General features: G+C 49.1%; 2 protein-coding genes across 2 annotated transcripts; both read left to right on the top strand.

The window, feature by feature from the left end:
- Nucleotides 1–12697: 12697 nt before the first annotated feature.
- On the top strand, nucleotides 12698–13670 carry EI90DRAFT_3027933 (uncharacterized protein). Its single transcript, XM_039058027.1, has 5 exons — nucleotides 12698–12769; nucleotides 12812–12866; nucleotides 12919–13263; nucleotides 13364–13572; nucleotides 13643–13670. The coding sequence occupies exons 1-4, from the start codon at nucleotides 12728–12730 to the stop codon at nucleotides 13570–13572; spliced, it is 651 nt and encodes a 216-aa protein (XP_038923905.1). The 5' UTR covers nucleotides 12698–12727; the 3' UTR covers nucleotides 13643–13670.
- A 193-nt stretch (nucleotides 13671–13863) lies between these two features.
- Nucleotides 13864–14959, top strand: EI90DRAFT_3164606 (uncharacterized protein; the record flags this gene model as incomplete). Its single annotated transcript, XM_039066290.1, has 7 exons — nucleotides 13864–13929; nucleotides 13953–14008; nucleotides 14197–14306; nucleotides 14386–14552; nucleotides 14584–14617; nucleotides 14650–14760; nucleotides 14808–14959. 7 exons carry the CDS (start codon nucleotides 13864–13866, stop codon nucleotides 14885–14887), a joined length of 624 nt encoding a protein of 207 aa, XP_038923904.1. The 3' UTR covers nucleotides 14888–14959.
- Between the last annotated feature and the right edge of the window lie 823 nt (nucleotides 14960–15782).

Raw genomic sequence — 15782 nt, 5'->3', positions numbered from 1 at the left:
GCTATTGCCCTGACAAGGGCACATCCACCTGACCCGGCTCCACCTGGCCCAACCTGACCCAGTACCCTGCTGTCCACCCCTCCTCACCTCCTCCCTCTTTTCCTCCCTCCCTCCTCTTTCCTGCTTCCTCACTTTCTTCCTATTTTACTTCCTCTTTATTTTCTCTTTATTCTACATGGACAACCTTCCTCTGTATTGATGTACCATTGACCCATCTGCAGCATGCCCACAACACACCCCACCTGGCGACTTCCCACTGTGCCCAGCACACGTGCTTGCACTGGATGCCCTCGGGATCTCCCACAGAGACACCCAGGTGGTTATGGCTGTGTGCAAGGGTGATGTGGCACCTGTCATGTGACCCAAGCTGCATGTATATAAACAAACCTGAAGTGGGAACCGAAGAAGTAGCCTTCTTCTCAACTTTCCACTTCAGTCTAAGTGGCCAGGGACCATTGCCCCACATCAGGCCTGTCAGTATGCATGCCCAATCTGCCCCCCCACCAGGCTCTCAGCCCCGGACGCTACACCCAGGCTTCCTCGACCCCAGGCAAGTCCCTGACAACAAGGAGATAAGACAGAGGAGGTCAAAGTCCGGAAGCAGAGATGTGACTGGAGTTCTGGAGGTGGAGGGGTGATGGGGTTCTGGTACAGGAGTCTGGAGCCGGAGGTGTGGAGCATCACAAGCTCTGGTCTGGAAGGTATGAGGTTGGGATCGGACCCGGAGTAAACTGGAGTCGGACTGGAGGTCATGTTGGACATTGTGTTGGAGCCAGAGGTAGAGTGGGCTCTCAACAACCAACAGGGGGAGGAGGTGGTGGAGGTGGAGTTCTGGAGGAGGAGATGGAGGTCCAGAAACAGGAGCGGAGGTCCGGAGTTGTATGGATATGACACATACCACATATGCATTTTAATATTATTATCAGGCAATAATCATATAACACTGAGTAGAAGTTGTGTGGTTAAATGGAGTGGCTTTCAGGTGGGTGCAGTGGCCATATTTTTAAATCACATGCTATTTTTATTTTCTCAGACCTCTCCCTTCATTTGCCAACCCCCACTCCAAAGACTTATGTCCAAAAAAGTATTTTGCATTTTTCTCAATAACTTCCTTATCAATTTAGTCTCAAATTATATATTCTGGAAGCTATTTGAAGGGGCTATCCAACTACACAAAGTGTGTTGACACTGTGGGAAACAGTCTGGACACCCCTCTGGACCGTGGCCAGCACTGTGCACAGACATGAGGTGGACAGCCACACTAACCCAAAAGACTTGCATCCAAAAAAGTATTTTGTGTTTTTCTCAATGATTTATTGGTCAATTCAGTCTCAAAATATGGAAGCTATTCAAAGGGGCTATCCATCTGTGTAAAGTGCATTGAGACCATGGGAAACAGTGCTGACACCCCTTCAGACAGTGGCCAGCATTGTGCACAGACATTGAATTGGGCAGCCACACTAACCCAAAGACTCACATCCAAAAAAGTATTTTGTTTTTTTCTCATAATTTATTGGTCAATTCAACTATGTAAAGTGTGTTCAGACCGTGGGAAACAGTCTTGACATCCCTCTAGACAGTGGTCAGCATTGTGCACAGACATTAAGTTGGACAGCCACCATCAATCCAAAAAAGTATTTTGCATTTTTCTCAATAATTTATTGGTCAATTCAGTCTCAAAATATATATTCTGGAAGCTATTTGATATGTTAAGTGTGTCAAGACCGTGGGAAACAGTCTTGACATCCCTCTAGACAGTGGTCAGCATGTGCACAGACCATGGGATGGATGAGTATGGCATTCCAGGACAATTTGCAACCATTGAATCAAACTGAATTAGGACATCTGAGGATGTTTGCAATAAATGAATGGCCAGGATGTCCTAGGATGTTTATAGTGAAAAAGGCCTTTTAGGCCCCATGCAAATGTCCTGAGGTCCCCCCTGTAAAGGCCCACATTGTTAGAACGGGGCTGATACAGATGACTCCGGAGTGGAATCGGAGACTTAGCGTGGAGGGACCTTGGCCTCAGCGACTCAAGCGGAGCGCTGTGCCATTGCTGTTTGTCCATTTGGTCCTTAATTTCACAGTAGGTGAGCAGGAAGTCTCTAGGGGGCATTTCAGGTCAATTTCGGACTGAACCAAAACAAGTATGTACAAGCGCCGATATATATAATGGAGGGGGCAAAAGCACAAGGAAACAAAGGGGAACCGAATCGGAACGAAGACGTCTGAACGGGAACAAAGGGAAGAAGGAGCGGAGCGGTACTGAAGGTCATAAGGCAGGACCTGTGATACGTCCGAAAGGAGGTAGGGAGGGCAAGGCCCAGAGGGGCAGGAGGATGAGGAGAAGTGGGGATGATGACTAACTGGCTAGAATGGGAAGAAGCAGTAGTCCAAATAGGGATGAGGGGAAAACGCGAGAAATACATTACAAGCAGCGAGAGTGCCGAAGGCGGTCCGTGAAGCTTGGGGGTTACGGAGGTTACGGAGGTTACGGAGGTTACAGAGGTTACGGAGGTTACGGAGGCGGGGTTGAAAGTCCGAGGGATATTGGCAATGGTGTTTACGTAGTATGAGGTCACCAATGCAATGGACTAAGACTGAGGTGGAGTCAAAGTCCGAGGTAGGGACTATGACGGAGGCTCGGAGCAAAGGTATGAGCGGTGTCCGAGTACGAAGTACGGGACAGCGGTGGAAGGTCGTAACTTGGTGGAAGGGTGGCGGAGGAGTAACAGAGGGAGGAGAGAGGGGAAAGGTAAGGGAGGAGGAGTGGCGGAAAGGAGAGTTGTCAGGTCCGAAGGTGAGTATCGGAGTGGATGGGGGAAGCGTAGGAGGAGGAGGAGTAGTAGGAGGGTGGTGAGAGGGGCAGTGTTCGGTCTGAGGTGAGTATTGGAGTGGATGGAGATAGGGTCAGAGAGGTAAGGAGGAGTAGAGGTGGCGTGGGGGGGTAGAAGGAGGTGTGTTGCCAGGACCGAAGGTGAGTATTGGAACGGCAGCGGTAGGTTATGACTCCGGAGGTGAAGAGGGTGGAGGTCCAGAAGTCGGGTCGGGGTCGGGTATGCATGGATATGACACACATAGTGGTTGTCCAAGGTGATCCATTGTCACAACTCCCCCATTCATTCATATTCATATATCTTTTATTGTTTCTCTGTCCCTGATTGGACATTCTTTATTTACAGTTGCCTATTGGCCTGTTTGCATTTCCCCATTCCATTCATTTCATTTCCAGTCCATATAAAATAGAAAACCTTGTACATGAGTTAGTACTGAATAGACCCGTGAAGGAGTGAAAAACTAGTTACATCCAAGTGGCAAAGATGCCATCCACAACCCCAAATGCCTTTCTGAGCTAGCTACCAACATGTAAGATACTGTCAGGGATGGCTTGAGGGAGGCAGAGGTAGCAGCCCGGACGATGGCAGGGTGGTGAGACTGTATAGCAGGCAGCCCTCACTTAGGCTGAAGCAGGAAATGTATTGTTATTAGAATGAAAAGCTAGACTAAACTAAAGTACTTGCCTGAAGCAGGAAATGAGAAGAAGGTTGCTTCTTCGGTCCTGCTTCAGCTTAGTTTATATACATGGGAGAATGGGTCACATGGAGGTGCCACATCAGCCCTGGGTGGAGCCAGGTTATTGTGGGTGGCTCCACAGTCGATCCTGAGTGTCAGAGAAGGGAAATACAAGTAGGAATGTGCAGCGCGTCCGGCATCGGGGTGCCCATGCAGGGTGCTTGGCATCAGGCATGTCTGTGCTACAGGTGTAGGAGAAACAGAGAGGTTGTCCATATAAAGATAGAGAAGAAGGGAGAAAAGAGAGAAAGAAAGAAAGGGTGCCAGAGAGGAAAAGGAGATGGAGATGGCAGCAGCGTGCCCTGACAGATACCTCACCTGTACCTGCACACACTGCAACCCTCCCCCTCTTCTCTGTCTCGAATCAAGGCAATTGACCTGTTACACTGTACAAATCTGATGGTCCAGAAATAGAGAGGCATTACTCAGGCAAGGTATCGCATGTGATGGGTACCATGATGGCTGCCCACCTGGCTGTGGAGGTGACCAGTCAGAAGTGTTGTAAATGGCATTCCTGTCATATCCATACAACTCCGGACCTCTGCTCCTGATTCTGGACCTCCATCTCCTCCTCCAGAACTCCACACCCTCCACCACCACCTCCCCCTGTTGATTGTTGAGAGCCCACTCTACCTCTGGCTCCAACACAACGTCCAACACTACCTCCGGTCCGACTCCAGGTCCAATCCCAACCTCATACCTTCCAGACCAGAGCTTTGTCAGGGCACGGACGGTTATCCGGCCAGCCCGGACCTCTATCCGGATAGGTTGAGTACCCGTAAGCCGATATCTGCGTGTGATTTGCCATAGTTAGAACGCAGGCTGTATTCAATGCGCTATTTCCGCTATCGCGTCATCCCTCACCCGTTATCGCCCCCTTATCCGCATGATCTATTCTCCTATTTCATGTCGCTTCTCTATCGGCTACCATGTGTTCCCAGTGTAGCCGCGCTCTTATGAGTTGCGGAACTCATGTATATAAGGCCTTATCGCCAGCTGGGTTGGCCCCCCAGCTTTTACAACGACTAGTTTCCCGGGGAGATTCTTACGCGCGAACTGACGCGCGGACTCTGACAAGCTTGTGATGCTCCACACCTCCGGCTCCGGACTCCTGTACCAGAACCCCATTGCACCTCCACCTCCAGAACTCCAGTCACATCTCTGCCTCCAGACTTTGACCTCCTCTGTCTTATCTCCTTGTATTCCTTATTGCATTTCATTTATCACATCTAGCCAATATTCCAGACTTTGACTTCTGACTCTGGACCCTGCAGTCTCTACTGTATGGTGTCATTTAATCTTCTTCCTTATTTAGATGGTTACTTCCTTTCCATATTAGTCAGCTGTCATTCCCCACAACCCACTCCACTCCTTCCCCTCTTGGCCCTGCCCTTTTGGGAAGCACCTGTCAGGGGACGACTCCCAGGTCCCCATGACCCTCCCCTAGGCCAGCCCTATCCAGGGCACAATCCTACTGTGGGTCAGAGATGAGAAGGAAGTTAACCTCTCATCTTCCCACAGTGGCCACAATAGATCAAAAACTTCCAGAGATATCTGGAAGTCACATGAGACCCAAGACCCGAGCTCCAGGCCATCCAGCCACACTGAGCATCTGGCACAGGGTGTGCACAGGAAGTGCAACAGCTGGGTGTGGGTGCAAGTGTGGGTGTGGATGCAGGTATGGGCTAGGTCAGGGTGTATGCCCTGACAGCACCATAGAGTTCCAACCCTTGACCCTTGGGGTTGTTCCCTCATCCAGTCCCCCTTTGTCTCCTTCCATTCCCTTTGTTCCCTTTGGGTTTCTGACTCCACTCCTGTATTATTATATGTATATACACTCTGTACTTAGTTTCCTGTACCCCTAGTCTGAAATCGACAACTGGAGTTGATGACTAGAGAACCAGAATCGACTGGATTGTCCCCTCAAGAGACTCCCCCTTGCTAACCTGGAATTAAGGACCACCTTAGACAACAAAGCAGTGGCACAGTGCTCCACTTGAGTTGCTGAGGCCAAGGCGCCTCCTTACTGGGTCCCTTCTCTGCTTCCAGACAATTGTGCACTCTATAACAGTTCCAGATAAGGCAACCCAGTTTCCAGTGGCTCACTCATAGCACAGATGTAAGATAGAAGCAGGAATATAACTATAGGGTGGGACACTAAATTTTGGCACTTCAATTTGCTTCTGACAAACTTTCTTTTCAGCCCTGTCATATCACATCTAAACATCACATAACCTAGTGCAAAATGATTGCATTTGGACACCCTTTCAATGTACCAGGATGGATTTTTGTTCTTTTAAGTTTTAAGAAAAAACCTGCCAGCATATTGGCCACCTCATCTTCCCGATTAGGAAATCATACCAATGACACCGATGAGAGGCGCCTACTGGGTTCCTGTGGCTAAAGTACATAAAACCACACACATGAGAAGGTTTAGATGTCTAAGATACCCATGAAATCTCAGTATTGGCAATAGGAGTTAGCATCATGTGCAAGGACTCAGTTAACACCATGCCCCCTGCCAAAACTGCTTGTCAGTACCAGGCCCAAGTGCAACTACAGGAAGCCTGTGTGTCATATTCATCCATGGCCATCATCCTCCCACTACCTCTGGTCCTTCTGGATTACCTCTGCTCCTTTGTCACTAACCTTGGAGCCTCCATATTCTGCAATCACCTCCGACTCTCTTGAAGGTCACCACCCCCTCAATCCAATATATTACCTATGCCTCCCTAAGTATGGAGTCCCAAAGGCCTCTGGACAGCTCCAACATCCACTAGTGCACCCCTGCCTCTGCTGGGCAATTCACTTGCTTGCCCTGCAAGCCTACCTTCAGGCTGATCCCTCCTTCCCATTTCTGGGTTATAGTCTGCCACTCCATTAACCCTGTAACCTGACTCATCGGTAATATTCAGTTGGCTAACATGTAACTCTGTTAGCTCCGCTCCACTCAGCCCCACCATTCATGGGCCCACCCTCTATGTAACTATATATACATAACTTGTAGATAGGTTACACCCTAGTGATAAAATCGACTAGTGTTTCCCTCTTCTAAGTTCTCATTGCCAGTTAGTAAATTAGGGCACAGACATGCAACTAGGCACAGCGCTCCTGGTCTAAGTCACTGAGGCCAAAGCCCTCTGTCATGGGGATGTTTCCTTCATCCCACATCCAATCTCTGACACTGTGTCACTATTTCAGTCTGTTCTTGTGGTGTCATATCCATACAATCCCGACCTCCACTCCGGGCTCCCAGAACTCCAAAACTGACTCCGGAGCCCTACTTCCTTCCCACCACCTTCTCCTTGCCAACTCAGCTTCTTTACGAATGTGTCATCGATGAAGCAGTCCGAAGACCCAGAGTCTATGAGTGCAGGTACATTCTCATAGGAGCGGAAAAGTTTATTGTGTGTCCTATCATTAGATGGAGGAGAAGGAACAGGAGAAGAGAAAGAAGAGAAACGGAGAGAGGTGGATCGATCTACGGAAGTAGTCGGAGGGGGTGGAGGAGAGAGTGGTACATCAGCAACACTATCTACAATGGGTAGAACATTAACTGAAGGGTCAACATTGAGAGGAGAAAATAGACCATTTGAAAGGGAAAAAGAAACGGGAATATGGAGGGAGGATAAGTCGGAGATGGAAGATGCATTTAAACACACTTCTTTGAGCGCACGGAGGGAAGAATCGCAACCCCCGGTCCATGCGGAGTCCATGGGGGTGCGGACTAATTTTTTGCTTCTGCGGAAGTGGATCCTTGCTCCTCAGTCTGGGCCGAATGGGCCTTAGACGCGCGAGAAGAAGATTTGGGACAGTCCTTGACCATGTGGCTGGACTGACTGCAGAACATACAAAGTTTCTCATTGAGATGACGCTTATGCTCTTGTGCCGTGAGCTTGCCATTGTCTCTGAGTTTAGACGAAAGGTCCGGTTTAGCGGAGCTGGCCTTGGACTTCTTATTGTCCTTCGGAGGCTTGCTACCGGAAGCAGAGTTGAAAGAGGAGGAGGAAGGGACGTCGAAAACGTTAGAGGAGGAGGGTTTCGCATGATGTGTAACTTCAGATTTACGCTCCCAATAGCACACATCGAGAGTTTGTGACAAGGTGCAAAGTTCCGAAAGAGTAGAAGGTTTACCTACTCTGGCAATATCGTCCTTGATACGTTCCGGCAATCCGTTATAGAAAAAACGACGAAGCGCGGCTTCTCCGTAACCATGAAGTTGAGAGGCATGTTGGTTGAACTCAACAACGTATTTATTGATGTGGTGCCTGTCCTTCATGTCCAGGGTCATTAGTTGAACTTCGGCGTCGCCCACAGGATTGTGAGGACCGAAGTTCGTTTGAAGTTCGTTGACAAACTCTTGATAGTTATTCATCCATCGCGGATGAAGTGTAGAATTTTGATCGAATAATAGATCCGGCTCGAACCAATCAAGGGCCATTCCTTTGAGGTAGGACTGCGCAAAGATGACCTTAGTGTGGTTGCTAGCAAAAGCCAGGGGACAGTCCTGGAAATTGAGTTCGCATTGGACCAGAAATACTCGGAGTTCTCGGGGATCTTTCCCATCAAACTGTTCAGGCTCACGGACCTTGGTCCGGAGAGCAGAGGATGGTGGAGGTGGTGGATGACCGGTGTGATGAGCCAAGCTGGCAATGGCTTGGGCTAATTGTGCAATAGCCACGTTGGGGATGGGTTCAGCATCGTTGGCGGCTGGGACAGTGGGGATGGGAGGATCAGCAGGAGGAGGGTCTGCTAGAACAGGGCAGAAACAGACGACTCCGGAGTGGAATCGGAGACTTAGCGTGGAGGGACCTTGGCCTCAGCGACTCAAGCGGAGCACTGTGCCATTGCTGTTTGTCCATTTGGTCCTTAATTTCACAGTAGGTGAGCAGGAAGTCTCTAGGGGGCATTTCAGGTCGATTTCGGACTAAACCAAAACGAGTATGTACAAGTGCCGATATATATAATGGAAGGGGCAAAAGCACAAGGAGAACAAAGGGTAACCAAATCAGAACGAAGATGTCCGAACGGGAACAAAGGGTAGAAGGAGCGGAGCGGTACCGAAGGTCATAAGGCAGGACCTGTGATACGTCTGAAAGGAGGTAGGGAGGGCGAGGCCCAGAGGGGCAGGAGGATGAGGGGAAGTGGGGATGATGACTAACTGGCTAGAATAGGAAGAAGCAGTAGTCCAAATAGGGATGAGGGGAAAATGCGAGAAATACATTACAAGCGGCGAGAGTGCCGAAGGCGATCCGCGAAGCTCAGGGGTTGCAGAGCTTACGGAGGTTACGGAGGCAGGGTTGAAAGTCCGAGGGATATTGGCAATGGTGTTTACGTAGTATGAGGTCACCAATGCAATGGACTAAGACCAAGGTGGAGTCAAAGTCCGAGGTAGGGACTATGACGGAGGCTCGGAGCAAGGTACGAGTGGTGTCCAAGTGCGAAGTACGGAACAGCAGTGGAAGGTCGTAACTTGGCGGAAGGGTGGTGGAGGAGTAACAGAGGGAGGAGAGAGGGGAAAGGTAAGGGAGAAGGAGTGGCGGAAAGGAGAGTAGTCAGGTCCGAAGGTGAGTATCGGAGCGGACAGGGGAAGCGTAGGAGGATGACGGGAGGGTGGAGGTGTTGTGAAGGGGGAGCGGAGTAGTAGGAGGGTGGCGAGTGGGGCGGTGTTCGGTCCGAGATGAGTATCGGAGCGGATGGAGATAGGGTCGGAGAGGTAAGGAGGAGGTGTGTTGCCAGGACCGAAGGTGAGTATCGGAACGGCAGCGGTAGGTTATGACTCCGGAGGTGAAGAGGGTGGAGGTCCGGAAGTCGGGTCGGGGTCGGGTATGCACGGATATGACAGGAGCGCTGTGCCAAGTAACACATCCGTGCCCTAACTTACTAAACTGGCAACCAGGACTGAAGGGGGTAAACTCTAGTCGATTTTATTACTGAGGTGTAACCTATGTACAAGTTGAGTATATATATAGTTACAATGAGGGCAGGTCCGCAATTGGCAGAGCCGAGTGGAGCGGAGCTAACGGGGTTAGACATTAGCCGATTGAATATTACCGATGAGTCAGGTTATGGGGTTAATGGAAAGGCAGGCGATAACCCAGAAACGGAAAGGAGGGATAGGCCTGAAGGTGGGCTTTGCAGGGCAAGCGAGTGTATTGCCCAGTGGAGGCAGGGGTGCGCTAGCGGACATTGGAGCTGTCTGGAAGCCTTCAGGGCTCTGTACTTAGGGAGGCGTAGGTAATAAATTGAAAGGAGGGGGTGGTGATCATCGAGGGGTACCGAGGGGATTGCGGAATATGGGAGCTCTGAGGTTAGTGAAGAAGGAGTGGAGGTGGACCAGAGGGATCGGAGGGATCAGAAGTTGATGGCCAGGGATGGATATGACAGCTACCCAAATGACAAACATGTTTTTGTCTTTGACAATGCTCAGACTCATTCTAATTTATCAGCTGTCAAAATCCCAAGAAATCCCAAACCATGGGGAGTTCCTGTTGCCTTGCACAACGATAGTGGCTCAATCATTTATGGTCCAGATGGAAGCCCTGCATGACTACCAAGCACATGGCTGATACGATGTTCAATGGGCAATCACAGCAACTTTATTACCCTGATGACCACCCACAGTATCCTGGGTATTTCAAAGGCATGGCCCAGATTCTTACTGAGCAGGGCTATGACACAACTCACTTGCATGCCCAATGGGAGAAATTCAAGTGCCAAGCCAGTGCAAGCCAATGCTGCTGCCGCAATATTCTTTTTCACTCCGATGATTTCATCAACATCAAAACCCTTCTTGAAACCCATTGCGAAGCAGCTGGTTTTGATGTGCTTTTTCTCCCTAAGTTCCACTGTGAACTGAATTTTATTGAACAAGTCTGGGGATATGCAAAGCGGGTTTATCATGAATCTTCCCCATCATCAAAGATTGGAGATGTGGAGATTAATGCCAAAAATGCGTTGGACTCGGTGCCTTTACCCTCAATCCGGAGGTATGTACTCAGTGGAATTTCAGGATTAAAATTGCTGATTATTCTCAGGTTTGCAAACCGCTCACTCCGCTATATGGACACCTATCGAAAGGGTCTTGATGGGCGAGAAGCAGCATGGGCAGTGAAAGAATATTGGGGACATTGCCAAATCCCAGCCGAGGCAATGCAGGAAATGATACAGGAACTCATGATAGTAAGAAAGCAGGTTGTATATACTTGTCAGGGACACCTCCAAAAGTGGCAAGGTCCCGGCGCGAGGGACTCGATGGGACAGGTGTCGGCTATGTGTAGCGGCGGTCCCATTGCAGGGTGAGCATCCCTGACCACTTAGTCTGAAGTGGGAAGTTGGTATTATCATTAAAGGGGAGAAGCTACAGTACTTACCTGAAGTGGGAAGTTGAGAAGAAGGCTGCTTCTTCTGTTCCCACCCCAGGTGCTATTATATACATGCAGTTGGGGTCACATGGGGGGAGCCACATCATTCCCGCACACAGCCGCACTCCCCTGGGTATCTCCGCAGGAGATCCCAGAGGTGTGCCGCTCTGTGAGCAGGAATGCGTGTGGCGGGCACAGCGATCGGGGAGCGGGGTTAGGTGTGTAGTAATACATAGAGAAGGGGAAGTCAACCATGAAATGGAAATAGAAAGAAAGAAGGAAAGGGGAAAGAAGAAACAGGGAGTGATAGCGGGGGAGCGGAGTAGGGCAGCGCGGTGCAGGGTCAGGTGGGGTGTGCCCTGACATCACCCCCCTCTTAAGCTGCTTTGCCTCGAAGCAGCTGGGCAGTTCTCTCTTTCTCTCCCTGGGGCATGTGGGTGCGTCCAGTGGAACTCCTCGACTAGGTCTGAGGCATGGGTTAGGTGGTTGCACGTGAGCCATTGGTTTTCTGAGTGTGGCCAGCCTGTATACTTTACCAGGTACCGGAGTTTTTGGCATAGCCACTTAGAGTCCAGGAAATTAGGAATAATTGGAAAAAAAATTAATTCACTTTTTTGATAATTCAATGTGCATTGGAAAGTGCCAAAGTGGGGCAATGTAGCAATGTATGTTTCAGTGTTAGAAAAGTCTCCCACCATGTTTTGGTGAGTGTCAGGGCACAGCCCCTCACTATTCCACAATCCCACATGCATGCAGACCCATGGGAAAGTTCTGGGTAAGTTACTCACCCAGAAACCATCACAGCCACAACTGTGGGAACTTTCTGGGTGAGCAGCTCGTTCCCACGGGGGGGTGCCATTTATGGGGAGTCAACAAAGAGCTGAAAACTGTATAGTTCCTGGCTCCCATTTGTAGAGGAGGTTGAGAAGGTTTAGCCCCCTCAGTGAGTTTGAGGATCTCGGACTGGGACTAGATACCCCAGCGACTAGGAGGATCCCCCTGGGCCCGTCACAGAACAAGGGCTGGGCCCTGACAGTGAGCCAAATAACCATGGCTTTTTGACCATGGGAAATTTGGTGTCAAAGGCTTGGATGATATCTGAAGAATACATCAGCTTTTTGTTTGCTTTATTTTCAATTTACTTCATTTGGAACACTTTGTTAAAACTGATTTATACCCTACATAACATGCATGGTTACATTGCCACACTTTGGTGCTTTCCAATTCACATAGAATCATCAAAATTGGTTGAGTTTTGAGCAAGAAATGAGATGAAAGATAAAGTGCAAATTTTTGAATTTCAGAGTTTTCCTCAAATTTTGTAAATAGCAATAAAAAATAAGGTGCTGATTTTAGTAAACACAAAAGGTATATGAGCTCTATGAGCCCACTGAGTTCATAGAGCTCATAGAGCTTTCAGAGCAATGACAATGGCCATTTTACACACATATATATCCATATTATCTTTGCACTACTGGTGCCAAAATAACTAAGCAGATTTCATGGAGATATGAAGACCATCCATGATTTAAAAACAAAAAGCTCTATGAGCTCATAGAGTGTTTCAAGTAATGATGCTGGCCATGGAATATGCATTTCCAAAAATGTATATACATATTATCTTTGCACTTCTGCATCCTTAGGAGAATAAAATCATTCAAACATTTAATTTTCTCCACCCAATGTGTAGAGGGTGCACAGCAAAAAGACTCAATTTGCTCACAGAGCTCTGAGAGCTCCCTACCAAGTTTGCTGATGAACACAGACCTTCCCTATGTAACGTGTTCGATGAGGTTCATCCGGAAGTTTCTGGATCTGGACACGACCAGGGTGTGAGCGCTTCGTTTCGTCATACTTGACCGTCTGGGGGAGCTCAAGCGTCTAGATGGGGAACACATGCTAATCGCATATTTGGACTGTTTCTTCTGTACGTCGTGTTTTCGTTTTTTGTGTTATCCCTCAGCATTCATTTGCAGCAGGTCATTGGGCATTGTGGGAAAGGAATATCTGCCATGGGGACAGCGCACGAAACTTGATGTACAAGCCCGATACGAAATGCGGGGTTCTTGTCGACTTCGACCTAGCTCGATTGGGCAAACAGAAGGAACTGAGCGGGAAGGACAACACTGGAACTATGCCGTTCATGGCCCTAGATCTCCTCAGTGAAAAAGCAATTATTGGCTCGGTTTTACGTCTGTACCGACACGATTCGGAGTCTTTTGCCTGGTGTCTCATTTACATCTGCATCTGCATGGACAAAGGAGATGATGATGAAATTCTCACCATCAGTCCCCGTCTTTTGTCTTCATGGTTCAAGGACCCAGGTAATTGTCGTGCTTCCAAGGCTGTAACAGAAACGGCAACCCTTCTCGCGAGGGCTCCCCTTCACAGACAGTACAGGAATTTTGCTGAAGCGCTATGCAGGCACTGGGTTGGGCGGTTCAATCGTCAAATGGCAGCTGAGGAAAGAGCCATGTTCAATGATCCCTTCAAGGAGGACACACACAGACTCTTTCCAGAGCATGTGTTGCCCAAGTCTAGCAAAAAGCCGAACCAGGATTTATATGAAGAACCCTCAAATCAAGAATTATTGGGGCAAGTTTATCGTATACTTGCTGACAATCTTGGTATGATTCCAAGTTCCAGGAGAAATGTTTTGGTTGAAAAGTTGACGATCGTGACTACAATTTACCCGTTTGTAAGATATTAGACTAAACCAGGTTCAGTAAGGTTAAAAAATTTCACCCTGCTACCGTCTAGAAGCCTTTCATCGCGCAGCAAGGAGCCACAGACTATTTCATCTGGTTGCTCTGCGTTCATGTTTGCGGGCTTCCGGCGATGATTTCGTCTCAGTGCCTAGTACATAGATCCATGGGCCGGATACGAGTCTCGAACTCATTTCTTAACTCCACCCCCTCCGCACGATGCCCTGGGCCAGTATCATCCGCGCGCTGTCCCCTTGTGGTCATGGTGGCAGGGATACCTCATCTGTAATTTGCTAAATTCTGAGTAGCTTGTTGCTGGTCATCATTCCATATGCAATGAGCTGGATAGGATGAAAGCGTCTTCGTGAGTCCGTGCACGGAAACTCAGCCCAGGTCCTTTTCGCCCCCCCCCGCACAGTTCTCTGTCGCAAGTAGCTAGTATCAGCTGTGATTCTTCGGTTGAACTAGCTCTAGATCTCGAGTTTCAATATCGGGATGCTCAACATTTCCTCCCATTCTGATCTCAATGATGCGACTTACACATGCTTGCAGCCTAAATCTGAAGACTTCGGTAATCGGTGTGAAAACATTGACTTTGGGAGCCTTGTCGAGGCTCTCTAAGGACAGAGGCCACATCGATGTGGTGGATGTGTTCGACCCAAGTGAGCACGCCCGAAGGGTTTTCGAACTATGGCATCTCGTGCACAACGTCAATGCATACTACTGGGGAAACGTCCCCAGATCGAGCTCAGCTTGCAGGATATGCCGTAGAACTCTTTTCCGCAAGCGGTCTCAGGCGGCACTTACTTGGACATTTTATACAAGGCACGAACTTTGAGCCTCGGTACTTCAACCGTTCAGGTCTCTACAGGAGCATTCCTATACCATTTGGAGAGAACTTCAGGAATGTTAATACTGGCGAATGCTACTCCTGCCCAGCTCAGATTCGAGCCGTTCATCCATCCGCCATCCGGTGAATGATGTGACGAGCCACACGGGGACTAGGGCCGGGAGAAGGTCTGCGGTCTGCGGACAGGGCTTACTTCTTGGTCAAGGGGAAGACCCGTGTCACAAGAGGAGAGAAAAACAAAAGAGGAAGAAGCATAAAGGGGCGTGGTAAGCGCATTTCGGTCGCCCAGAGGTACTTCACTTGATTCTGCCAGGAACGATGGTTTGGGCCATCGGAGAGGTCAAACAGCGCGAAGCTGCCACAGTCGAGGTTGTAAAGCTCTCTGGCAGCTAATCGCGGAGGTTGAGCTGCTGAAATTCATGAGGCAAAAAGGCGTTAAGTGCTAATGTCTGAAATGTTCAACCATAATAATCTTGATTCGCTCGCTGCTGGAACCCATGGTTGAGTCCAACCTCTTGTAAATGGGGAACCGCTGATTTAATAATCGCATCCTCCGCGCAATGGTCTTGGGCCCACGACGGCCTCCGATCACGTCCATTCCATTTGAAGACTTCAGTGGCATATCGTGCTTTGGTTGATGGTGAGTTGCAACTAACCCAGAATTTTTCAATACAAGGCATATCTCTGATTGATTTTGACTTCGCAATTGGGGCTGGAGCTGGCTTCTCCCCTACCCATCGGACCATCATCGCTCCATTCCTAACATCGGAGCTGACATCATTGGGGGGTCGTCCTCGTGCCATGATCTCAAATCTGTTTTCTGGACGCAAGAACGCCAGGAGGGGGAATCATTCTACTGGCAGAACTGCACGCTCTCCACTAAATCCTGGTTTTTGCAAACTGATATATCACCCGAATCTTCGAATCTGCCCGGTGGTTACAAGTACATCTAAAAATCCCCAACGAGAACGAAAGACCCGGCCTAGGAGCTGAAGTTGTTGGCTCGATGATTGATCCGATACGATTGAATGACGAGTCATCAGAGGAAATATTCCAGTGTACACACCTCGTTTCTGCATATTCCTTTCCGCTCAAACGATGGTTCGAGGTGGCGGTGAGAAGAGTGGGAGGTTTGGCCGTGTCAGGCGGTGCCCACCAGTTGTACTTAATACAAGGGATGGAATTGCAGCGATCGCACTGTGCTAGCTCCGTGGCGAGCGTGCGTCGACATGGAACAGCAAAGCTGATTTGAGGGGAAAGCAAAGACAGGAGATTCTGTCCATGCCGA

Source organism: Cantharellus anzutake, assembly GCF_015039405.1.
Source record: "Cantharellus anzutake strain C23 chromosome Unknown EI90scaffold_1, whole genome shotgun sequence".
In the NCBI taxonomy this organism is placed as follows: Eukaryota; Fungi; Basidiomycota; class Agaricomycetes; order Cantharellales; family Hydnaceae; genus Cantharellus; species Cantharellus anzutake.
The sequence above is the reverse complement of the archived record's forward strand: the minus strand, read 5'-3'. Positions and strand labels throughout refer to the sequence as shown.

Coding starts and splice junctions, on each gene's coding strand:
- EI90DRAFT_3027933 (XM_039058027.1), top strand. CDS start 12,728: ATGAGGTTCATCCGGAAGTTTCTGGATCTGGACACGACCAGG. Junction 12,770..12,811: donor TGGATCTGGACACGACCAGG/GTGTGAGCGCTT, acceptor CGTCTGGGGGAG/CTCAAGCGTCTAGATGGGGA. Junction 13,264..13,363: donor TTCATGGTTCAAGGACCCAG/GTAATTGTCGTG, acceptor AGCGCTATGCAG/GCACTGGGTTGGGCGGTTCA.